General features: G+C 38.1%; 2 protein-coding genes across 3 annotated transcripts in view; one reads left to right on the top strand and one right to left on the bottom strand.

Annotated features, from left to right (window-relative positions):
* LOC126754507 (uncharacterized) overlaps positions 1 to 25,122 on the top strand; it is a 186,585-nt gene that overhangs the window by 114,196 nt on the left and 47,267 nt on the right. The window lies entirely within an intron of this gene.
* Positions 18,907 to 25,122, bottom strand: part of LOC126755785 (piggyBac transposable element-derived protein 4-like) — a 46,112-nt gene continuing 39,896 nt past the window's right edge. The window contains exons 3-4 of the mRNA XM_050468513.1: positions 19,122 to 19,473; positions 18,907 to 19,060 (exon numbers count right to left, since the gene is read on the bottom strand). Coding sequence (XP_050324470.1) covers positions 18,907 to 19,060; positions 19,122 to 19,473 — 506 coding nt within the window. The remainder of the gene's footprint in view (positions 19,061 to 19,121; positions 19,474 to 25,122) is intronic.

Here is a 25,122-nt window from a genome sequence, read left to right as displayed (position 1 = left end):
TTTGTATCCGTTTGGATTGAGCATTTTATTTGAGCATTTTCACCTCTAGTTAAATTGGTAAGTGGCTTGACAATTTTTGCAAAGTCTTTTATAAATCTCCTATAATACGATGCTAAACCCAGGAAACCTTTTAATTCCTTAAGGTTAACAGGTGCGGGAATTTTTTTAATAGCGGATATTTTGTCAGGATCTGGCAAAATTCCTTCGCCGGTAACGATATGACCTAGAAAATTTACTTTTGTTCTAAAAAATTTGGATTTCTCCAGATTGACTTTTAAATTTGATTTGTACAAAAGCATGAACACATCTTCAATATTTCGCAAGTGCTCCTCTTTAGTTTTTCCCATTATTATAATGTCATCGATATAAACGTAGCAGACTTTTCCTATAAGCCTTTTTAGAACATCATTGATCATTCTCTGAAAAATGGAAGGGGCATTTTTAAGACCGAATGGCAACCTAGTAAATTCATATTTACCATTGGCTGTAGAAAAAGCTGTCTTTTCTATGTCCTTTTCCTTCATCCTGATTTGGTGGAATCCGGATGTAAGGTCGAGTGTAGTAAAATACTTACATTCGCCTAAGCTAGCGAGAGTGTTGTTTATATCAGGTATTGGATAGGAATCAGGTATAGTTATTGCGTTTAGTCGTTTAAAATCAACAACTACTCTATACTTTTTTTCTCCTGATGGACCTGGTCTTTTTGGAACAATCCACAATGGGGAGTTATACGGACTCTTTGAAGGCCTTATTACACCATTGTTTAGAAGTTCTTTTACTTGTTTTTCTACTTCGCCCCGTAGGTTGGTTGGGTAAGGATATGATTTTGTATATATCGGTTCTTCACTTGTTGTTCTAATTTCTGCTAATACAGTTGTGTCGATTGTCCCACTGTCGGAGACTGGTCCGAAAAGTTCCGAATATTTATTTATCATTTCCTTAACTTCATGTTCATAGGGGTTTTCTTGAATATTATTTATTTGTTTAGAGATATTTTGTTTTAGTGGCAGTACCACATCCTTGAGGGTTATTGTGTCATTTTTTCTATTTATGATTGCTCCCAATTCTTTGAGGGTATCATCGCCAATGATGCCATCAAAGGATTTTAAATTGGGTAATGTAAAGAAATCAAAATTATTTGTAATACCTATACTTCCGAAGAATGGTCCACGTAGTTTATGGGTTATATTTACTTGACCTGTGGCAGAGTGAACCTTAAAAGGACACTCAAGTTTCTTTGAATTTTTTGAAATTTTTTCGGAGACAAAGTTTTTATTAGCTCCCGTATCTACAAGGAACTTCGCGATATCCCCGTTCTTTAAAGTTAGTTCTAAATAGGGTAGGGTAGACAGGCGTCTGTCATAAAATTTATTTCCTCGTCCTCTGTTTGGACATTAAATAGTTTTTGGGATTTCCTAGGGATATTTGAAGAGTAATTGGATGGCCTTACTAGAGGCGTATTGTTCGGTCGATTCATATAGTTTATTCTTCGTGAGTGTATTGAAGGGTCCACCTCCATAGGGATTGGTGGTTTAGGATTGGTTGGTCTGGGTGGTGGCGGTGCTTGATTTTGCATGTTTTTATTATAGATTAAATTTTTTTCGGCAGGGTTTAATACCCTTGGTACAAATATTGGTTTTGGATTCATTTGATGTTTTTGCATTTGATTAGAGCTACCTCCATTTTTTGTATATATTGAATAGTTTCTTAAGTTAATGTTTTGAATTTCAAGGCAGGAAGCGTATGCTTCGGGTAGGTTGCTGGGGCGTTGAATGACTAGCATTCTAGACAATTCGCCGTTTAGGCCTCTGATAAATATATCAAGGGCTCGATTCCTATAGGTTTCCAGTAGAACATTATTTGTTTCTCTTGAATAATCATGACTCTTTATTTTGTTTATTATCAGCGATAGTTGGTGATTGACTCTTGCGTAGAATTGCTCTACGCTGAAGTGTTTTTGGGATAAGGTTCCTAGTTCGTGTTCTAGAGTCCTAAGGTCGCGTTTGTCTGCATAGTGTAGTGACAAACAATTTTTGATTGTTCCCCAATCATCATTGAATATGTTGTATGAGATTAAGGCCGTATCTGCAGGGCCTTTAATTTTCTGCCTAATATGTCGTAGGATGGCTCTATACAGTGGCTTTGTTCTGACTACTTCGTAGTCCTGCAAAACAGATTCGACATTGTGGATCCAGGATATGAATTGGATTGGATCTTAAGTCTGCTAATTTCTATTAAGTCTGACTCAGTTAAGTGAATATGGTTATTTGAAATAGAACTTTCGTTATGGGGACTAATTCTACTTTCTAACTGATTTATCCTATTGCTCAATATTTTTGATTGTTCTATTTGTGCATTAACAGCACCTGTTAGGTGTGTAATAGCTTCTTGAATTTGCTCCATTACTGTGATTTACAATTTCGACTATTTATTGCTTTTACAATATGATACTTTATATATATTTATTGCTATTAACAATTTTTTATATATAGGGTATAAATTTAAATTGAACGACTGTATTAGATATTTTTATATATCGGGTATAAATTTTATTTGCTTATTAGGATTTTTTATATTTTTTATATATCGGGTACTTATTATAATACTTAAAATTTATTTGACCGATATTTATTGCTATGCAATATTTTTAATATATCGGGTAGTTATAATTTTTATGTAAGCTTAATATTAACTTACAGGAGTATCAGCTTCAACTTTGTCATTCTCTTTGGACGGTCCACTTGGTCCTGTTTGAAGCGTTAGTCCTCTACTGGGGGGTGGATAACGTCACTCCAGGCGTTGATTTGGCGGCTTCTTGTTTCAGTTGCTCACTTTATAAGTATTTTTAATTTGATTTGTCAAACACTTAGCTTAATTGTTTAACAAATCTTCAGATATGTCACGACACTTGACGCGCTTTTTTGTTTTTGCGGTGTTTTGTGCGTACACTTGTAATTAAATTTCTGAACAAGGTTTTAAATACTGTTTTTAATGACTTATGTCAAACTCAACTGAACTTTCTATAAAAATTAAATTCCGTCGTTTATCCTTCTGGATAATGATATTTGTGCGTACAGATTCACTTTAATACTTTTGGTGCAGGCAACTTCTAGTTTTTTAAAGTTCTCAGGCGCCAGTTAATGGTTGCCACCGGATGATTAACAACACACTGGTTTGAATGGTGAAGTCGAACTCGAATTTCTTTATTAAAAACGTTTCTTTTATACAGCATTTTTTTTATATACTATAAACTTACATATGTACGAATTCTTACTTACTAGTACTTATTTCTATATACTAACGTAAGCAATAATTATAGCCAAACAGTAAACCTCAGTTTGGTCGAAAAACGGCTTTAATTGCGGCGGCACGGCTTCCGTTCTGGTTTAGTGCCGACGAAATGTGCTGTTGTTGCAAATTTTGGAAATTAAGCAATGATATTGTATATTTACATAATATTGCTGAATTGAGTAATATCAGTATATTTTGCTAGCTACGACAACTTTGCTGTTGTACATTTAGCTGTGATAACTTAGCTTGCATAGTATGAAATGCATACATATGTATGTATATATACGTCTCTTCATATTCTTCAGTATGTGAGAGAGCTGTAGTTGTACACATTTTTACTGTTAAAAATTAAATATAAAAGAACTTATTTTCCTTCAATATTCTCTGCATGGCCATACATGTCACGTCATCATATGCCGAAAATACATATACTATTTATTTCTCTTCATATTCTTTGTTGGAGTATGTGAGAGAACTGTTAAAAATGTTTACATTTCACAGCGTGAATTCTGTGGTTGTGAGGTGAATTCCTTACTTAAATTTAAAAAAATATTCGCAGTCGAGCCTACACCTTCTCTATGTTTTAAGTTCTCTGCTTTAAGTTCTCTGGCTTTAAGTTCTCTGGTTTACCGGCACTTTGGTCTTTACGGGTATTTGAGTTTTACCGGTTTTTGAAACTAGCGGCACTGTAAACAGTTTCCTAAACGGTTTTTTCAACCGGCTCTTCCAAACATTTTTTTAACTTTTTTGTCGTACACATTTGTTATTTTCGAACGTACACAGCCAGCATTTACATATAAAAATAAACGTTTTGAAAGCGTTCAAATGTAAGCAAAACACTTATAAAACGCTGCTGTCACCTTTATAAAAGACATCAAAGCAAAGGGTTTATAATCGAAAAGGACCCAACTTTATAAGCGTTTAAAAGACAATTGCAAAACATGTTTTTTAAGTAACGTAATTACACGTTTTCTAAATGCTTATAAAACGCGTTTTGAAAATGCTTAAAAAACACGTATTTTTAATGAAATAAGTAAGCGTTTTAAACATTTACTTTGTTCTGGATATGCTTTTTTATTGATACATTTAAAAAATCAGTTTTAATATTAAATTTGGTTTCTTCATAGAATAATATTACATTAATATATAAAAATAGGAACTTCATTGTTTTTCATTTAAAAAATCATTACTACTTAGTATTTTAGTTTACTTTTTTTGTTGTTTTAATTTTAATAAGATTTATTACGTACTGCAAATATGACTTAGAGGCAAACACAAAGTCCTCTTCCTTGCCTCCATTTTCAGCGAAAGTTTCTGCAATAGAATTTAAATATGAATATAGAAATGTAACTAGAAACCTTTTAAACGTATTTTACTTACGCTGAATAGCAGTGGCGACAGTGAAGGCCCTAATGCACTTCTTATCTGCAGTTCCTCGCCAGGAAAAGCTCTCAGCAACGTTGTCAGTCATAATCTTCTGCCCCGCTTTCGTAACAAATTTTCTCGAATTGGATGTTGACCATCTTTTTAGATCTGCCTTCTAAAAATATAAATAAAATCGACATCAGTATACAGTCACCGAATATTTCAAATTTAAATTCTTACCAGCAAGGAAAATTTATCAATATCTTCCAGAAAAGTTTTCTCAAAATTGAGGAAGTCTTCAATATTAGCATACGGCTTGCTTGGTATAATAGTAGCGTTATTATGTGATACCGCTTTTTTAAGATCAATGATTTCCTTGCGCATCCCCTCAACGTTTTCTGTTAGGCGCAACAATATTAGCTTATTTTTTTCATCCACCTCTTCAACAGCCTTTTGACATGCGTCGATGATTACTGATTGAATTGCTGCCGAAAAAAATATAAAACAAATATGAGAAAAGTGTCGCGGTGTTATGTTAAAAGTATCCTTTAAAAATAAATACTATCTTACCCGACGACGTTGCACTATCCAAAGAAGTTGTTGTTGTGCTTGGACTTGGTTGCATCACATAAATAGTTTGTGAGGATGCGATGTCATCATTAATGGGGTCGACGATGTAATTGAGATTGTTCTGCGACATGATCTGTTATGAGTGGCACAAATATATAAGACGATCTGGTGTAGAAGCATATAACTTTGGATGTGATTCAGTGTTTTGTTAAAACTGAGATTTTCGGCACGGTAAATATTAAAAAGCGATGATTGAAGTGGCTTATCATATAAGTAATGTAAGTCTTGTACCCTTAGCCCATGAAGTACAAAATCGTTATCAGCAGATCTGGATATGAAAATAAGTTTGAAAATTAATTTTTGTACTAAATAAAAGTTCTCAGGTGCAATAGATGATAAATAAAAGTTTTAAGTTTTAACAAATTTGTAAGTGCCATCACTTTGTACTGTATATTTTTTAGAAACAATATTTGTATGATAATTTCCATGTACACTCTGCTCATCTAGTCTGTTGTAAATTTGGGACGGAACATTATTTTTTTCTTAACTAGTTTCTTAATTTTTCCTAATTTATTTTCAAACTTGAAAGCACTGGTTGTATCTAGTGATCCAAAGTGCATGGAATCTCTGACCAAATGACTCAAACAGTGGCAATTATATGTTAACATTAAATCATCATATAAAATAGGGACTCTGAGTAAAAAATCCTTTATCAGCGCCTCTGCGCATTTGTTATTTTGTACACAATCTTCAGCATTGAGGCGAATTCGCATTGAAAGACTAAGTTGCAAAAAATGAATGTACCTCTGTTCGCTCAATATGTCCTTTAGCACAACCTGGCCTGTATACAAAAGGAACTGACGGAATTCCGTTGCTTTGAAGCGGTCTATCTCTTTTAAATCCCGTGGTTTCCTACAAAAGTCTCTTGGTATGTAACGCGCAATGGATTGAAATACTGTGTTTAGTTTTCGTATATCATATTGTTGCAAAGAATAATTGCGATTTTTAACTTTTATCCAGGATCCAAGCAAAGCCTTCATTACACCTAAACACACCACGTACATGTACTCTAGAGCGAATACTTGGATCACGTCGATTGGAAGTTTTTCAATCTCCAAAGAACTTTGCTGGTTGTGATGGCTGACATCAGTTCTTTGCCGAAAATTTATATTTGTGCGCAAAGGATGATTTTGATAATGGAATATAATACGATTCTCTTTCCGTTCGCCCCTCTGAACGCACTTTGTGCGGCAACTATAGCCTGCGTGTCCTTTGACTCTAAGCATAAGTGCCCTAGCTGGTGCATCCAGAATAAATGCTCGACATTTTATTACAAAAGTTTTGTTTTCGTATGAGAATCCATTTTGGAGAAGATCGTTCAACTCATCGACAAATTGTGCCAGAAACTTATTCACATCATTGGGATGAGACCGTCCACAAAAAATAGCAACCACGAAAACTGAATCCGTCCCATTTACATTCACTAAAATAGGCCACACGCTCTTCAGCAAACTTTTCGAAATTGGCAATACATCGATGTGAAAGTTCAATTCTAAAATATTTGTATGCACTTTATATTCCCGCAAAAAATCTGTCAAACAGTCTTTCAAGCCATAATGGGCATATTCTCCACCTGCTAAGGAGACAACTGGAGCATCAGTCGGCGTACGTTTTAGCGTTCTGATATCTTTTGGTAGACCTTCAATTTTGTCGCTTAATAAGTCCAATAATTTATTAGCATGCACATTGGGCACATTGCTCTCTACAAACCATGCAGCTAAACGTTTATTGAAATCAATAACGGTGCCATCGGACGAGTTCTCACTTTCATCAGAAATATAATCATCATTTGGCAACAAGGAATCTAAATTATTCTGTGCTTCAGGCACAACCTCCTGTTCCACAAATTCACTCTGGGTACTTACCGAACTTGTAGCCGCACCGTTCCATAGATGTTCAAAAATTTCGAAGCTGCTGCGCACAACACTTTTCTTCTTTTTTGCTGCAGACATTAAATAAGTAGATTATTAACTTTTTTAATAGCAAATGATAATTAAAAGTATCAAACGCACTTAATTTAACAACTTTAAGAACAATTTTACATAATTTATTAACACAACTTATTAGCACAATCTTTTGCGGCGAGAACTACACGTTTTGCTTAAATTTATGAAACACTTGCATTTGCAAGCAAATTGTCAACGACGTTCGCAAAGCACTTGCATTTGCAAGTAAATTGTCAACTACGTCCGCAAAACACTTGCATTTGCAAACAAATTGTCAACGACATTCGCAAAACTCTTATTTATGCAAGCTTACTGCAATCTTAATTTACAAAACGCTTGCCAATATGTTTGCTGGGTACATACCAGAGACCTGCACGATTAAGGTAGGCATCGTACGATTACGTTACTAAGTAACACTTCTGACGATTACCACGATGCGAAGGTAACATTGCGCATCGGCATCGCGGCATCGTGGCATCGTACGATTACTATCTGGTATCGTCAATGGCAAATGAAACGAAGTACATACATACAACATACAAGTGAACATATAACATAGGGTACATTCTCCCCCGTCTTGGTGTCCACAATTTTATTGTAAAACTTCCAGATGTCACTTGAACCCGATGCATCACTAATTTTATAAACACCACTTTTAATATGTTGTAAAATTTCCATTATATAGATTTAAATAATAGCACAAATGCAAAAACTTATCTAATGCGAAAATGCCAGTTCTTTTCTTGGCGCACAATACTAAGTGAGTAACATGTTAGTAATCGGCGATGCCGATATACCCACGATGCCGATGCCCACGATGCCAAAGTACCGTTACGTAGCGTGTACTCGCCGCATCGGCATCGCCGCTTGCTAACATGTTACTTTTTTAATTACTCGTGCAGGTCTCTGGTACATACATATGTATGTATATATAAATTACATATGTTCCTGCGAACCACGGCTACCCGCTTGTGACAAATATTCCACTACAACTACACATTTTTTCTCTATACACTAACACCAACGCACATTTTCGGGTTGTTTTTTGTTTACCTAAGTGCGATGAAAAAAGTTTCTTTCATCTCTTGATTTATTTGAATGAGTGCGAAGGAGAAAACATAATTGTCAATAGTGACAATAGAAAATCCCAAAAAGGGTAATAAAAAAAACGATTGAAAGACGCACGTCGTTCGTGATTGTACCATCGTAAAGGAGGCTCGTACAACAAGAAGGAAAGTAAATGCATTTTATATGAGTTTTTAACAATATTTTGAAAATAATTACTTCATCTATTTTTATAACATTGGAAATCAGAACTGAATTGGAAGTAGCAGCAGCAGCTATGTATATCATCAGAAGCGGCAAATATCAACTGTTAAGTAAGTATGTGAAAAAAGTGTGTGTACTTAGAAATTGGACTGCGCAGTCCAATATAATACGCAAAAATAAATACATACATATGTACATATGTATTTATTTTATGCGTTTAAGGCGGCCTGCACAATCCAATATAATATGTGAAAACAAATGTTTGTTTTATATTTTAAATGATCAAATAATATTTATCTTTTCTTTCAGATGTTATTATTACTTTTATTTAATTATTCTTTCTTTTCAGATTTTATCACTATTTTTATTTAATTAAGCTTTGCTTTCAGAGTAAATTCTATTTGTATTTAATATATTTTATTCTTTCAGATAATATTAATCTTCTTTTTCAGATATTATTATCATTTTATACAAATAATCTTTCTTTTTCTTTTAGATATTACAAATTCAATGTAATTATTATTTATTTTCAGGTATTAATAACCTTTATTTTATTTCAGGTATTTGTCTTTTATAATATTTGTCCACTTTTTTATTTTCAGGTTGTAATAATTCTTTTCTTTAATTAATCTTTTTTCAGATATTAATTATTTTTTTAAATTAAATATGTTTTTATTTATATATAAATTATAATAAATTTTATGTAAAAATGTAAAAAATAAAATAAAATAAAAATTTTAAAAATTAAAAAGTTTTCTTTTAAATTTTAAAAGTAGGAATTAAAAAATGCAACCCTGCATCAGCTGTTTAAAATGCAACCCTGCATCAGCTATTTAAAAAGAGAAAATGCAACCCTGCATCAGCCGTCGATTGGGGATATTAGAGCAGGACAGATATACTTTTTTATATGACACTGCTGAATGAGAGCAACAAAGATGTATGATCACATGTATACGTACGTGAGTGAGTAAAATTGTCGCTCGGCCTATGGCAAAGTACACATGATTACCCACTGATTATCTGGTTTTTTACCCGCTCATGGTTGGCAGGGGTCTTATATACTTACATATGTATATGTTCGCTAGCCCAAACCCACAATATTTAAAGTTTGTCCTTTTATTTGCGTTCACCACTATACCGCATAGATAAATAACTTTGCGCACTTGTACGCGTTACGTACCACCTTTTATTTTATTTCGTTATTTGTTTTAATTATTCTTATATTCTCTCTTATTTAGGTATTAGGTATAATTGGTTCACGAAATTTTAACACTATGCATTTATAGTTATGTACGTAAATATAATAGTGGTCACACTAAACTTAACACTACGAGTATAATATATTTTCTTAATTTTTTTCGGACTTTTTCGTTTGTTCGGGATTTTGTTCAATTTTTTCTTTTTTTAAGTTTTTAGTAAGCATAAGTAAACTAAATGATATTATCTAATTATAATTATAGTTTTTAATTTATTACGTTTAATGAATAAAACACAACTAGCTTTTCTGCAAAAAGTACCACTATAAAGTGTGGTCAAATACGCACAATACTTGAAAATTTTGTGTGGTAAGGTTTGCGTGGTCACGAGTGTGTTTACATACAAGTACATACTATATACTTCCTTTTTTCTTTTTGCTCTTATAGGCTGAGGTAGGTATTTGGGTAAGTACGGATATTTATGCATTTAGCACTCCACTTCCCGTTTATTTACGTATATGTGTGTATACATTAAATTTTTTTTGTTCGATGTTTTCACTGCACTCCACTTATAAATATAAATATGTAAGTAGATATCGCTGCACTTCACGTATGCACATACATATATGTACATTAGAGTGATTCAAAAAAAAAAAATTTTTTTTTCGTTTGGTTCTCGGAAAAATAGGTTCCTAGACACCTCTAAGAAAGCCTCTCCAAACATGAGTTTTTAATTGTAACGGGAAGGTCCACCTACATACAGTTTTCTATTTTTTCTTATTATCAGATAGAAAAATTTATATATCGCTTCCAACTACTTAAAAAAATATCTTGTTCCTTAGATTTTGTAGGAAATTTAATGCTCTACAAAAAAGGTCTATAATGATTTTTTCGTAAACCCAAACGTTTAAGTCTAAGTATTAACAGTTAAAGTTTGATTATTTTTGGGACATTTTTTTATTTCTTATGAATTTTATAACTCAATGAAAAAAATTATAATTATTACGACAGACTCACAATGAGCGGCTTCCTGGTCAGCGTCTGTTCACCATGTTAGGTGCGGCTGTTAAAGTTTTTTTGACCGATGTACGCTCGCGGCGCACTGGGAGTCCCTTTAAATCTTTTCAGCGACTTCTCTGCTGCCGAGATGGATAGGGTGATGTGAGCCTGCTCTGCCGAAGTGTTAGCCGCGGTGTCCATCAGAAACCAGCCCCTTCGGGCTCTGGTCAAGGAGTGTGCATTGGGCGCAAGATTAGTAGTCTGCGTTGCCTCGGGCGAGCGCTGGTCCGTAAGTGTTTTCCGGGACCAGTAAAGCGAAGAACAGGCCTCAGGGAACTGGGGTTGGTGCATAGACACCGAGGGTACACCCTCTCCTGTTTATTTCGGCCCGCCCCCCTATACTCGATGCGCTGGTACAAAAGAAAGGAACGGACTTTTACAAGAGAAAAAACAATACAAACGAAGAACGAACGAACAGAAGTGGCTACCATACTGGAAAATGACGCGGGAAACGCAGGAGATGTGAATAATCCAAAAGTGCAAGGAACTGACTCCCAAAGGACACCAGTAATGGAAATAGATCCATTTAAGCGGTCTTCGCGACTTAGCAGATCTCCCCTAAAGATGCTTAGCGTAGAAAAACCAACGCGAACGAGATCGTCGCCACCAACGCTGCAAGACAACACGCCGCAAACGAAGGCGGTAAAACCTCGCGGTGACAATATGAGTGAGCTTGGTGAAGAAATTACGAAGTTGATAGAAATGATGCGCCCACCGCAACGAACAATCAACAATAATCTTAGGGACCTCGTTGGCATTATAACGAAGACGTACGAAAAAGCCTTAGAGGAGTACCAAAATATTAAGGAAGCAAGACGGAGTATCCTAAATATGCCCGCAACAACGGAAATAACGCCTAAAAGACCTCGAGAAGAAAAACAGGCGAAAAGGCAGACTCCTCCAAAAAAGAATAAAACCACTCATGGAGAGGAACCAAAGAAGGCTAAAAATAACGAGGAAAAAGGAGATAAGTCAACCGCAATAAACAAAGGACAGATACCGGGAAAACAAGATGGCTGGATGGAAATCAAAAGAAAAAAAAAAGGCAGCATATAAGCACAGACCTGGGCCTGATGCGATAGTGATTGCGCGAAACAGCAACGTGACATAGCGATATTTTAAGGGTTGTCGAAAAAGAAGATGCCCTGCAGAAACTGGGGGAAAGTGTAACCCGGATTAGGAAGACGGCCAAAGGTGAAATTTTAATGGAACTGAATAGCGCGCAAATGGAAAACACCGCTGACTACACCAGCGAAATAGGCAAAGTGCTTAGAGATCAAGCCAAAATTAAAGCCCTAACAAGTGAGACCACTGTGGAAATCCGGGATCTGGATGAAATAACTGGACAGGAAGACATTGTCAATGCTGTTCGCACGCAAATAGGAAAACTAGGGGATTTTGATAAAGGCTCAATCAGAGGCATTAGGGCGTCATACGCAGGCACCCAAACAGCTGTGATAAGCCTCCCCGCCTTACAGGCTATGCTACTTATTGAAGCCAAAAAAATTAAAATAGGATGGGTAGTGCGTAGGATTAGGGAGAAGCCGAACCTTAAGAAGTGCTTCCGGTGCTTGGAATATGGCCACCTGGCGAGAACCTGCAAAAACTCAGACGATAGAAGTCAATGCTATCTCAAATGTGGGGAAAAAGGTCACTTTGCTAAGACATGCAACAAGGAGCCGTCTTGCAGTGCATGTAAAAAACAGGGAAAGGAGAACTCTGACCATCAGATAGGTAGCAAAAAAAAAATCAACTCCACCAAAAAGCGTGCAAAAAGCCAAAATATGAGGGTTCTTCAGCTCCACCTCAACCACTGCGAAGCAGATAAAGACCCTCTTTCGCATACAGTATGTGAGCAGAAAATCGACGTGGCAATAGTCTGCGAACAATACAAAAACGTTAGCGTAGCAACGTGGACCTCCAACCTAACGGGCAAAGCGGCCATTTGTGCCTGTGGAAAAAACGTGTTCCAAGAAAAGCCACTAACAAGACAAGATTATTACACACGAGCAAAGTTCAATGAAATAAACTTCTATAGCTGTTACATTCCGCCAAGAATCGCACAAGGTGAATGTGAAATAATCATTGATAACCTTGTACAAGAAGTGTCGAACACCTCAATGAACGTAGTGGCAGATGACTTCAATGCATGGGCAGTGGAGTGGGGCAGCACATACACAAATATATGAGGAGAAACTCTTCTGAAGGCCTTTTCGTTACTGAACACCGTCTTGCTGAATGCCGGTAACAGAAATACCTTCGAAAAAACGGCCGCGGTTCTGTAATCGATATTACGTTTGCTAGTAGCTCCCTTGTGCGGTCGTGGACATTACATGTACACTTGGCAATCTTGCCTGAAATTGATAAAACGCACAAAATGCCTAAGTATCTCGAAAAAGTTCAAAACAGAGGCTGGAAAACTGAAACCCTTGATGAGGATATGTACAAATTAATGCTGGATGACAATCCGAACTACGCCATAGACATAGTAAAGAAGGCTGAATGTCTTGTTAAATATGTGAGCAAAGCTTGCGATGCCGCTATGTGTAGGAAAAAACAGGGCACATACAGGAAACCCGCATACTGATGGAATGAGGGTATTGAAGCTCTAAGAAGTAAATGCCACAAAGCGAGGTGCCAGTGTCAAAGGGGACAAAAAACGACGGATTTCACAATGCTAAACGAGCGCTTTAAACGAAAGCGAAATGAACTCAAGAAAGCAATAAACAAGAGCAAAGCCTGTTGTTTTAAAGAGCTCTGCAACAAGGTCGAAGAAAACCCGTGGGGAGATGCATATAAAATCGTCATGTCAAAGACTAAGGCATCCCGAATAAGGCCCTAAAACTGGCTATTAAATATAAGCCCACCCGTTTACGGGAGTTTAAACGCGCTGTTTACGAGAGGGAGTGTTTCCTAAGGTCTGGAAAAAACAGCGGCTAGTGCTTATACAAAAGCCAAATAAACCAGCAGGGGAGCCAGGCTCCTACCGACCACTATGTATGCTGGACACAATGGGGAAAATACTGGAGCGTATAATCTGTGTGCGGCTAGAGCAACATCTAGAAAGAGAGCCGCCGGACATAGCCGAAAACCAATATGGCTTTCGAAGACACAGGTCAACAATAGACGCCATAAAAAAGGTAACGGAGGTCGCAAGCAAGGCTATTGAAGGAATCAGGTGGTTATATTGCTTCAAAGAATACTGCGCGATAGATAGGTGATCCACATGGAGTTGGTAAATTTATAGATCGAGAGCCAACCGGCTAAAGCTTATTATTGTGAAGAATTGCCTAGCGGCGGTCCCGCAAGGAAAAATAAATAGCCAGAGGAGACGGAGTTAGGGTTTAGTACGTAGGCATCCTACCCCGCAGGTTCCGTACTTGGTAACAATGGCAGCACGTGCGCGTGTAGGATGAATCGTGCTTGCCGTCTGAAACAGGACGGTTTCTTTGGAAGATTCCCCCTGCGGTAACAAAAAAAAAAGTATATGTATAGACGTACGGATTCCTAATCCTTTTTCTAATTTCTCATAAAACTTTGTTTTCTGTAACTTCTGTTTTGTTTCTGTCCATATCACTTAACCGTGAAAGCCGAAAGGCGTAACAACAGTTGGAATGTAAGTATGTATGTATGCACAAAAAAAAGGTGAGTTTAATTCATTTTGTTTACTTATAGTAATAGATTAAGGTGAGTTTGTTTAATACTATTAGGGTAAATATTTTTACATAATAAAAAGAAAACTTTATAATTCAAATATAATATTTTAAAAATTTACTTAATTTTAACTTAATGTTTTTTCGTTTTAGCTTTAGATATAAGTCGCAACACGGTAATTGAAACCTTGACAGCTTATAAACCGTTTCTTATGGATTTAAAATGGATTTATATTGGATTTAATATTTAAGTACACATATTTGTATATATTAAATAAATAGTGGCTCACTTTGATTCCTTTCAGGGCTCTTGGGGGTAACGTAAGAATATGTGTTCATGCTTCTGTTCTAATTTTTTTTCCACTCCTTTCCGCTTCGTATTTGTTGTATTAAAATTTTTCAAGTACATGTTAATTTATTGTATATCTATATCTATATATACATATAAGATGGTGCCATGTGTAGAAGTTCACGCAAGTTAGGAAAGCTCTCTGATCGTTATTCACTTGGGAGTGGTCAGAAACGATTCTTTTACACATGGCTCAAGCAGCTCAGGACTTCCGGTCTTTGACCAAGTATCCTCTGGGTAGCCTAAGAACATCCGTTTGGAGGCGAGCTAAAGTGAGAAGGCGAAATATCCCCTCTAGAGGGTTGTGCGCTAAGTTTGGGACCCGCCACGTAAAAAACAGTACCAATGAAAACTAATCGACAGCCTCGGATGAGAGACCCCCCTTTTGATGACCACCATGGCAAACAAAATAAGGACTACGATTTAAGGGCATGCACCTGGAATGTCCGGTCCCTTAATTGGAAAGATGTTGATATCCTCGTTAGAGTGAAGGCTGTCATCATCGCCGTGATTCGTGATGAGAGAGAGCTCCGTCGCCGAGTACTGTTATTCACACCCGTGGATGAACGTCTAGCCACAATCCGCATTAAAGCGAAGTTCTTCAAAATCGTGCTTCGCGACTTTAACGCCAGGGTGGGCAAAGAAGCTATTTTTGGCACTGCGGTCGGTAAATTCAGCCTCCACGGATCGAAAAGCAACCAACAAGATCGATCATGTAGTGATAAACGGAAGACACGTCCCTAGTGTTTTAGATGTGCGTGCGTTCCGTGGTCCTAAAATCGACTCGGACCACTATTTTGTTGCAGCCAAGATTCGAAACCGCCTCTGTGCAGCAAAAAACGCACGCCAATAAACTCAAGAAGGGTTCGACGGCGAGGAGCTGCAATCACAATAGAACGATGTTCTACTCGACTTGCACTTCTGCTCTCTGAGAGCACTCGTCAACAACTCGGTATAAGGTAATTGTGGGATGGTATTTCAAGCTCCATACGTACAGCTGCAACCGAATCCATTGGTTATCGGAAAATCAAAAGGTACAGCACACTTAAATTCCGAATCGTTGGGCACTCTTTCGTTTCGTATTTAACAAAGAAGCTGATGCATGCTACTTATCAGTTCTTCGCCGCCGTTCATCAATAGCTCGGCCGACAATCTATCAGCCCCAATTCGTTGTTCTTCAGGCGGGTTATTGCTATTCGAATTTTTTCATGATCGGGCAAAGAAACGTCTGCTCCGCCTCATCGATTGAGGAGTCGGGTTCACTTTCTGCCATTTGGGAGAAGTGTTCCCTCCATAATTTTAGTATGCTCTGGGCATCGGTTACCAGATCATGGCTGCTTGAGCCATATGTAAAACAAACGTTTCTGACCACTCCCAAATGAATGGGAATCAGAGAACTGTCTTCACTTGCGTGAACTTCTACAATTGACCCAGACCACGCCTACTTCCCATATAACAAAAGCTGACTTCGTAAGCGTCAATTCCAATACATTCGAACGGACCATAATGTTCAGTAATGTCACCGGAACATTTGTTACTTTGCATATTGTTTTGTAACGAAACAAACTGGGTAGGCGATGTGCAGGGTAGCCGCTGTCTTTTAATTCGCTGAACTATGTCAATGTCGTCGTATATCTCGTACAGCTCATCGTTCCATCGAATGCGATATTCGCCGTGGCCAATGCACAAAGGACCATAAATCTTTCGCAGAACCTTTCTCTCGAAAACTCGTAACGTCGGCTCATCGGTTGCTGTCATCGTCCAAGCATCTGCACCATAGAGCAGGACGGGAATTATGAGCAACTTATAGAGTTTGGCTTTTGTTCGTCGAGAGAGGACTTTACTTTTCAATTGCCTACTCAGTCCGAAGTAGCACCTGTTGGCAAGAGCAATCATGGGTTGGTCAACAGTGACGTGAGAGCCAAGTCGCGAGTGCGACGACTGTTTGTTTGATGACAGGAGATGTATGTATTCACATTTTGCAAAAAGCGGCCATTAATAATAAACTAAAAGCAAACAATCAATAAAATTCACTGCTCACAAATTATTATTTATAAATATAAGCAAACAATGCACGAAATAAATAGATAAAAACAAAACAAAGAAATTAAAAACAATAATGAGTGCTTCGCAGCCTCACCAAGCCTACGGACTTGCATTCCATAAATGCCTACTTCAGCTTTCTCGACCTAACAGCACTAAACACTACTACAATAAAAAGTGTAACGGTGATGATGAGTCATCGCGGCGATCCGCAGAGAAGGAAACGCAGCAAGGAACGCAGTCAGCAAAAGTAGCAGAAAACAACAATCGCGCAACAACAAATGCGCTGACAGTAAGCAGGTACCAGCAAGCGCGCAGTTAACAAAGAAAATCACAACGCAAGGTGAAAATATACCAATAAAAAAAGGCCCGTCTGTACAAACACGCTTTGACCGTTACATTAATTTAAAAAGGAATATAAGTCCTTCAAAGTCAGCGGTCAATCCTAAAAAATTTCAAGGCGGTACACCAAATAAGAATAAACCGGAAGTTTTAAATGGCAACAGATTTGCCATATTAAGCAATGGATCAGACGACGACCACCACAGTCGTTAATGCCAAACAACCTCCAATATTTGCGAGCGTAGCAGTAATACTCTTGTTGCGAAACTGAGTGAAATTGTAGGTACTAACAATTTTCATATATAATTATATAAGAATTAAATAAAAAATGCAGCAATTGTCGAGGAAATCACACTACTAACAACAGGGGTTGCCGTGTATATAAAGATTTGAAATCGAAGATGTCACAGGGCATTCGACCACGTCGTAATCAAATGTTGAATATTCCTCCTAATGAAAATATTGAAATTCCCGTCCATATTTCAAAACCAATAAATCTTAAAGACAATGCTACACAAAGGAGCTATGCAAACGTGGTGAAAGGCGTACTGTACAAATTCAATTGCCCCAAAACCAACCAAATGGAAGCGTTGAAACTATGATTTTCAACCTTACACAATGTATGACATGATTTATGGATTCAATGCAAAATATGCTTCAAGAGATAATCAAATCACAAAACTATATATTGCAAACTTTTTTAAGTAAATGAGTGTATTAAACATTTGTTTACGGAATGCAAAGGGTGTTAACAAACATAAATTGGAACTTATTAGATTTCTGGATGAAAATATTATTGATGTAATGCTATTGTCAGAAACTCAGCTTACGAACAAAAACAATTTCTTTATACCGGGATTTAGACTCTTTGTTACAAACCACCCAGATGGAAAGGCACATGGAGGAACAGCAGTGTTGGTTAGAAAAAGATTAAATCATCACACATTAAAATCTTATGCCACAGCGCAATTACAAGCTACGACAATAACTATAAAAAATTGCTACGGGGACTTAAGCTTCACGGCCATATACTGCCCACCTTGGTTTAAAATTATGGACATCCAATTTAAACACTTTTTTGGAATACTAGGCCATAGATTTCTAGCAGGTGGAGATTACAATGCAAAACACACGTACTGGGGCTCACGTCTTATTAATTTGAAAGGACGACAGCTGTATCACATAAAAAGGCACGATAACCTTGACATACTATCTCCTGGTAAGTCGACATATTGACAGTGGCGTAGCTACAATTTCGGGCGCCCGGGGCCAAGGATGTTTTGCCACCCTCCTTTATCTACCTACATACAAATTTCATGAGTTGGTTCGAACAAAAGTGAATTTTTACAAAATATCTTCGATATTAAGTATATAAAATTTAGGAACTATACGGTAATACGGTTATATAAAATGCTATAGAAATACCGGCACTCACCTTTGACAACTTCGAGAAAAAAAACTTAAAAAACGTTGACACTTGAAACGGTTGGGAACTAGCGTATGTGTATGCGCACGGACCGTAAACGAAAGAGCGGCTGGCGCCGTCCGCCAGTCCCTTTTGTTGCTTGTGTTAGGTGTCCTTGTGTGTGGTGTGAAAGGTGTGGTGCAGATGATGATGAGATGAGAGGTGATGAAATGATGTGTGGATGATGTAGATGGTGTAGTCGTGTTGAGTATGGTGTGTATGAGTGGGGTGTAGCTTTGTTATATTAAGAGGGGGGTCAGGTGCTCATTTAGCCATCCCGGCCCCCCTAAACGACTGTTTAGCCTAAAAGGCGCTGCAGCTGTTGCAGCGTAGCCACAACGCTGCTCAGCCCCGTAGACCGACGAGGTGGTGGCCCAGGCTGTCGACTCCGCGATGAGGTTCCGCTCACGCGGCCGCGACGGATGGGTGGCCGGTTCAATTCGCGTGCTGCGCTGCGATGTAGCAGCGTGTGATGCGGCCTGTGGCAAATTTGGCACAGCCCTCGTGACTCACACGCTGCAGTCACATGTGTATGTGACAGGCAGTTCTGGCAATGCCCGTGGGCCTGCGAAACTTGCTGCCATAGCACGGGTCGCATACCCCGAAATATGCCACAATGGTGCAGGCGATGTCGGCGCCGACAGATGGGGCACCTTAGGGATTCCAAAACCCGTGATGGGTGTGGTGGTGGCCGAGTGCAACCGCGAGGTACGGATTGAAGGACCGCTGCAGGCGCGGTTGCCGGTACAGGGGCCGGCGTTGTTGCAACCACAGTTCGGGGCGCTGGTGAGGGCCCGGTGCGTGGCGCATTGGTAGCCCGAGCGGTTGGCGTGGCTGTAACTGGCGTATCTACCTCCATAGTAATCTGTTTAGAGAAGATTATTGGTTATAAATTTATCATACAGTGAGATATGAGCCATCGTGCCACGATATGTTGCCAATTGATACCTTGAGGGGCGTACTTTTGTACGATGTCGGATGACACTTGTTTTAAAAAATCCACAAATTGCTTTTCTGTGGCTCGTTGAGCTCCAATAAAGGTTTTGCCATTATCGCTCATGATTTTCGAAGGGTAGCCACGTCGAGCGCCGAAGCGAGCAAATGCCGCGAGGAAAGCCTCCGTCGTCAGATTACTACATAGCTCAAGATGTACTGCCTTTGTCGTGAAACATGCAAAGACAGCCACATAGCCTTTCATGAGAGTGGGAGACCTTAACATGGACGCCTTTACCTGGGAAGGCCCAGCATAATCAACACCTGTTGTGGTGAAAGGCAGAGCGAAATTGCAGCGTTCCGGTGGAAGTGCTGCCATAATCTGGGTTCGCATCTTCTGTTTGTGCATAGTGCAAATCTTGCACGTGAAGATGCACTTCTTTATTTGCGGCTTAAGACGGGGGATGCAATACTCCTGGCGTACCATATGTTGCATGAGGCGATGTTTGGCGTGTAGCATTAAGATGTGGATGTAATGGAGGAATAATGCGGCAAATGGTGACCTCTCTGGAATTATTATGGGGTGGCGTTCATTGTATGTTAGGCTTGAATTAGCGAGCCGACCATTGGCACAAAGCAGACCTTTCGTGTCCAGAAATGGGTTTAGAACTAAGAGTGAGCTCTTTTTATTAATCGGCTTCGATTCTCTTAGTAGTGATATATCGCGGCTGAAGTAGCGCGCTTGTGTATATGCTATTAGTGCGACCTTTGCCTTTTGTAACTCTAGGTGCGTCACTGTGTTGCATGGGAAATTATGTGATCCTTTTACTTTGCTTTTGAGTTGCTCGATAAATTTGAACATATAAGCAACTACTCTGAGAGCTTTTGGAAACGATGAAAATCGTTCAAGGATGTCGGCATCCTCCAATAATGTGTGAAAGGTGGCGATTTTTCGACCTTCTGGGGCGATAATTTTGCGCATGGGGGATTGTGGCCAAGAATCAGGAGATTCTATCAACCATCGGGGGCCATTCCACCAGAGGGTGGTAGTGGCAAGGTGCAGTGGCTTGCACCCTCTTGTACCTAGATCGGCAGGATTGTCAGCACTGGCTACGTGACGCCACGTGGCTGATCCCACTAGGTCAAGAATTTGAGACGTTCGGTTAGAAATATACGTCTTCCATGCATGTGGTGGTTTTTCCAACCAGGCTAGTACAATTTCAGAATCGGACCATATATAGTTTGCATTTTGTCATATTTAAATGCATTTGCACTATGGCTACTAATTTTGACAGTAGTAGTGCGCCACATAACTCAAGTCGTGGGAGACTTATAGTTTTCAAAGGTGCCACCTTTGCTTTTGCTACTGATAAGTGGCTTGTGGTCGTGGTGTCACTTTGCGTGCGCACATAGATAGTAGCGCAGTATGCCTTTTCTGAGGCGTCACAAAAGCCATGTAATTCGACTTTGTGTTCGGGGGAGTAGTTTACCCATCTTGGAATTTGTATCTGAGAAATATCATTCAGATTGTTTGCGAACTGGGACCATTTTTCTAAGCGAAGAGGTTTCACTTGTTCGTCCCAGTCGGTTCCATCTAGCCATAGTTCTTGTATTAAGATTTTCGCTTGGATCATAATTGGCGAACGCCATCTTGCGGGGTCGAAAAGTTTTGCCACCGAGGATAAAATGTGTCTTTTCGTTATGGCTGATAATGCGGATATGGACTCTGTCGTGTATGAGAACTGGTCCGATATCGCATTCCATTGGATGCCTAGTGTTTTTGTTGTACTTTCTTTTTCGAATATAAGGAAATTAGTGTCCAACAAATTTTCGTTTGGAATATTTTTTAGTATATTTGGGTGATTTGCCGTAATCATTTTTAATGGAAACCCTGCGGAATTGAGGGCTTTTATTACCTGTGATAAGGCCTCGTATGCTTGTGGAAGAGTGTGACTTCCAGACAGAATATCGTCTACATACGTTTGAGTTTTCAACACTTCAGTTGCCAGAGGAAATTCTGACTTTGTGTTGTCTGCCAATTCGTGGAGTGTTTGAATGGCTAGATATGGTGCACAGTTAACGCCAAATGTAACTGTTTTTAGTTTGAAGTCGCGTAAAGGACTGGTGGGGGATCTTCGAAATATAATACGTTGAAAATCTTGGTCGTCTTTATGTACGACTATTTGACGATACATTTTTTCAACGTCCCCATTGAATACGTATTTGAATATACGCCAATTTAAAATCAGAAGCATTAAATCTGGTTGCAGTATGGGTCCCGTAAATAGGATATCATTTAGGGAATTCCCTGAACTGGTGGTTTTCGAGGCATTAAAAGCAACTCTTACTTTTGTTGTTTTTTTGTCTGGCTTCACTACTGCGTGATGTGGCAGATAAAAGGAGTAGTATTTGCCGTTGACGATTTTCTCCCCTGGGGTTACTTCCTCCATGTGATCTAAATGGAGGTATTCTTCTAACACACCATCATACTCTGATTCACCTTTTTTAAGTAGGTTTCTTTCCATACTTAGAAACTGCTGTATTGCAGAGGTGCGAGAGTGACCTAAGGCGAGTGTGTTAGGAAATTGTTGCTTAACCCATATTCGGCCGCTGGTCGATTTTTCGACCATCAACTTTGGAGGTCCATATTTCTGAAGCTAAGTGCTATTTTCATGATTTGTTTTCAGAAAAATTAAATCCTGAATTTTATTAAAACATAAGGCATAGTTTTTTTCAGTTAAAACATTAAATGAAAAATTTGGTAGAATCATTAAAAAATTAATTTTTTTAAGTGTTTTTGTTTAATTTAAAAAAATTGGGAAAACAAAAAAAAATTGTTTTTATTTTTAATTGTATACGAAGACAAGAGATCAACTTTTAACAATCAAAAGAAACTCACCTCAATATTACAAGTTTTTCGACTTTTAAAACTACATACTCTTTGGTGGTCGAAAAATCGACCACTGGCCAGAAATCGTCAAGTAGGACAAAATTTTTTTAAGCATGATTTTTGTTATTATTAAGTAAAAGGCAAGTATATATCTTCAAAATATCAAATATTTAATGGCCCTTGCTTTAGTTTTTTCGGATTTTATACTTTTATCGTTTTAAGTCTGGCAACATCTGTCCACATGTAACCTTTTCGTCTCATATATTTGTCTCCCTCTGACTATCGTAACGTAAAATTTAAAAAGGCAGTTCACCGAATTTATTTTGTTTGCTTTTGTTATTGCAAAAAGAAAGATTTCGAACTTGCGTAGTACAATAAAATCAATTGGTGAAGATAATGCCAAAGCGTAAAGCAATAAAAATTAGTGAAATCATGGCCCTTTTAAAATAAGCCATCTTCAGATGACGAGGAGGATCAAGCTGTATTGAATGCAACAGATGTTGACGTCGTATACATTCCACCACCTCATGTGGAGTGTATGACAGATGAAGAAGATTATTTTGATAAATTAATAATTGCAGAGATTACGCATTTCACAAACGAATATGCGAATCAACACAATGCTGCCATTAACGTCACGCCAGTGGAAATACGTAGGTTCATTGGTATTTTGTACATTTCCGGGTATTACACCTTGCCTCATATTGACCATTATTGGTCTGTTCGGCCCGACATGGGAATTCCAATTGTAAAACAAGTGTTGAGTCGTAATCGGTTTAAAATAATAAAACGGTTCTTACATCTCGCTGATAACACCGATTTAAATACAGTATGTAGATCGTTTTGCCAAGGTTCGCCCGTTTATTGATGCTCTCAATAAAAAATTTATGCAGTTCGGAGTTTTTGGTCGACACTCATGCAAAATGTTTAACAAAGGAAAACCGATTCGTTTTGGTTTTTGTCGTGGTGCTTATGTTCAGAAAGTGGATATTTATTTTCTAGTATACTATATGGGGGTGCAGCAACCCCTCACGATAAGAATATCGGTCTAGGAGCACAAACTGTTTTAGATTTGCTTGCTAACGTAACTGACCCCGACTGCCATATTATTTCCTTTCACAATTTTTTTTCATCCTATCATCTTACGTGCCTATTGAATGGGTGTCGATTTTTTGCAACCGGTACTATACGTGAAAATAGGATGGCAAAATCGCCCTTGAGGAATTTAAAAAAAGAAAAGCGCGGGGCATTTGACCAGCTACTCGATGGTCAACAAGAAATATTGACTGTACGGTGGAACGATAACGCTGTCGTCAATGTTATTACTAATAACTCCACAGCCGAACCAATGGTATATGCTAAAAGATATTGTCGGAAGCAAAAGAAAACTATCGAAATTCCACAGCCCCAAGTAATACAAGAATATAATCACGGTATGGGTGGAGTGGATCTTCATGACAATGCTGCGGCCAACTATCGGATATGTATACGAGGAAAAAAATAGTGGTGGCCAATATGGATTAATGCTCTTGGTAACGCAATGATCAATGCATGGAAGTTGTATTGTATGTTCGCAAAATTTCAAAAGACGAAACCACTGTCACAAATTGATTTTCGATCTGAAGTCACAAACCATTTGTTGACTTACGACAATAAGGAAGATTACGAGAATGGAGATGAAGATGAGGACTCTGGACATCCATCGAACCTCTCTCGGATCAACGAAAAGGTACACGCCGTCATGGGAGTCTCGAAAATAAATATCGGCGCTGTAAGTTATGCAAGAAACATACTATTTTTACTTGCAAAAAGTGTAAAGTTTATTTACATACTAAATGTTTTGATGAATATCATCAAAATTTTTAAATTTACGTCTGTAAAATATACATGTATTATATAAAAAAAATACATATCTTTTAAATAAAAGCAAATAATTTGAACTAAAATGATTAAATTTTTCTTAAAGAAAATAAAACAAAAAAAATATATTTTTTCATACTTGACGGTTTTTGGCCAGCGGTCGATTTTTCGACCAGTTCATATCAAGAAAACGGTTGGTCAAAAAAAATTTTTTTTTTAAATTATTCTTGATTATGATCATAAAACCACCCCTTCGAAAGGAAATTAAAAACTTACTAGGATTTCATGTAGCGGCCGAAGATGGGTTAAGTGGTAGTCGAACGACGTACCGACCGTTTTCTGATCTAGTAGTTGTGGCTTTGTAAAAATCCTCACAATACTGATCTTCAGGGGTTGTGACTGATATGGGGGGGAGTTCTTCTAATTCCCAAAACCTTTTCAATTGTGAATTTGAAAACTCGCTTGAGACTTCCTCAACTTGAGTTGTCATTGTGGTGACTGGTTCCACAACTAGTCCGCTTAGGACCCATCCGAAAATGGTATTTTGCGCCAGAAGTGTTTTGGTAATTTTCTCAATACCTTCGAGAAAAGTTTGTGGTATGAGATCGCTGCCTAATAGGAGATCTATTTGAGCGGGGGTGTTGCAGTTTGGGTCTGCTAGCTTTAGGTGTGAAACCTGTTGCCAATGCTTGCTATTTATATGATAGCTTGGTAGCATGTTGGTTAATTGCGGTAAGACAATAGCTTCTGCTTGTATTCGCTTATCCGCTTTGGGGGAAAAAAGGGTAATGGGGCAAATTTTATTTGAGTTTTGAACAACTTTTCCGCCCA

The sequence above is a fragment of the Bactrocera neohumeralis genome, chromosome 4 (assembly GCF_024586455.1).
Source record: "Bactrocera neohumeralis isolate Rockhampton chromosome 4, APGP_CSIRO_Bneo_wtdbg2-racon-allhic-juicebox.fasta_v2, whole genome shotgun sequence".
Classification (NCBI taxonomy): domain Eukaryota; kingdom Metazoa; phylum Arthropoda; class Insecta; order Diptera; family Tephritidae; genus Bactrocera; species Bactrocera neohumeralis.
Note: the sequence above shows the minus strand (reverse complement) of the source record. Positions and strands in the feature narration are given on the sequence as shown.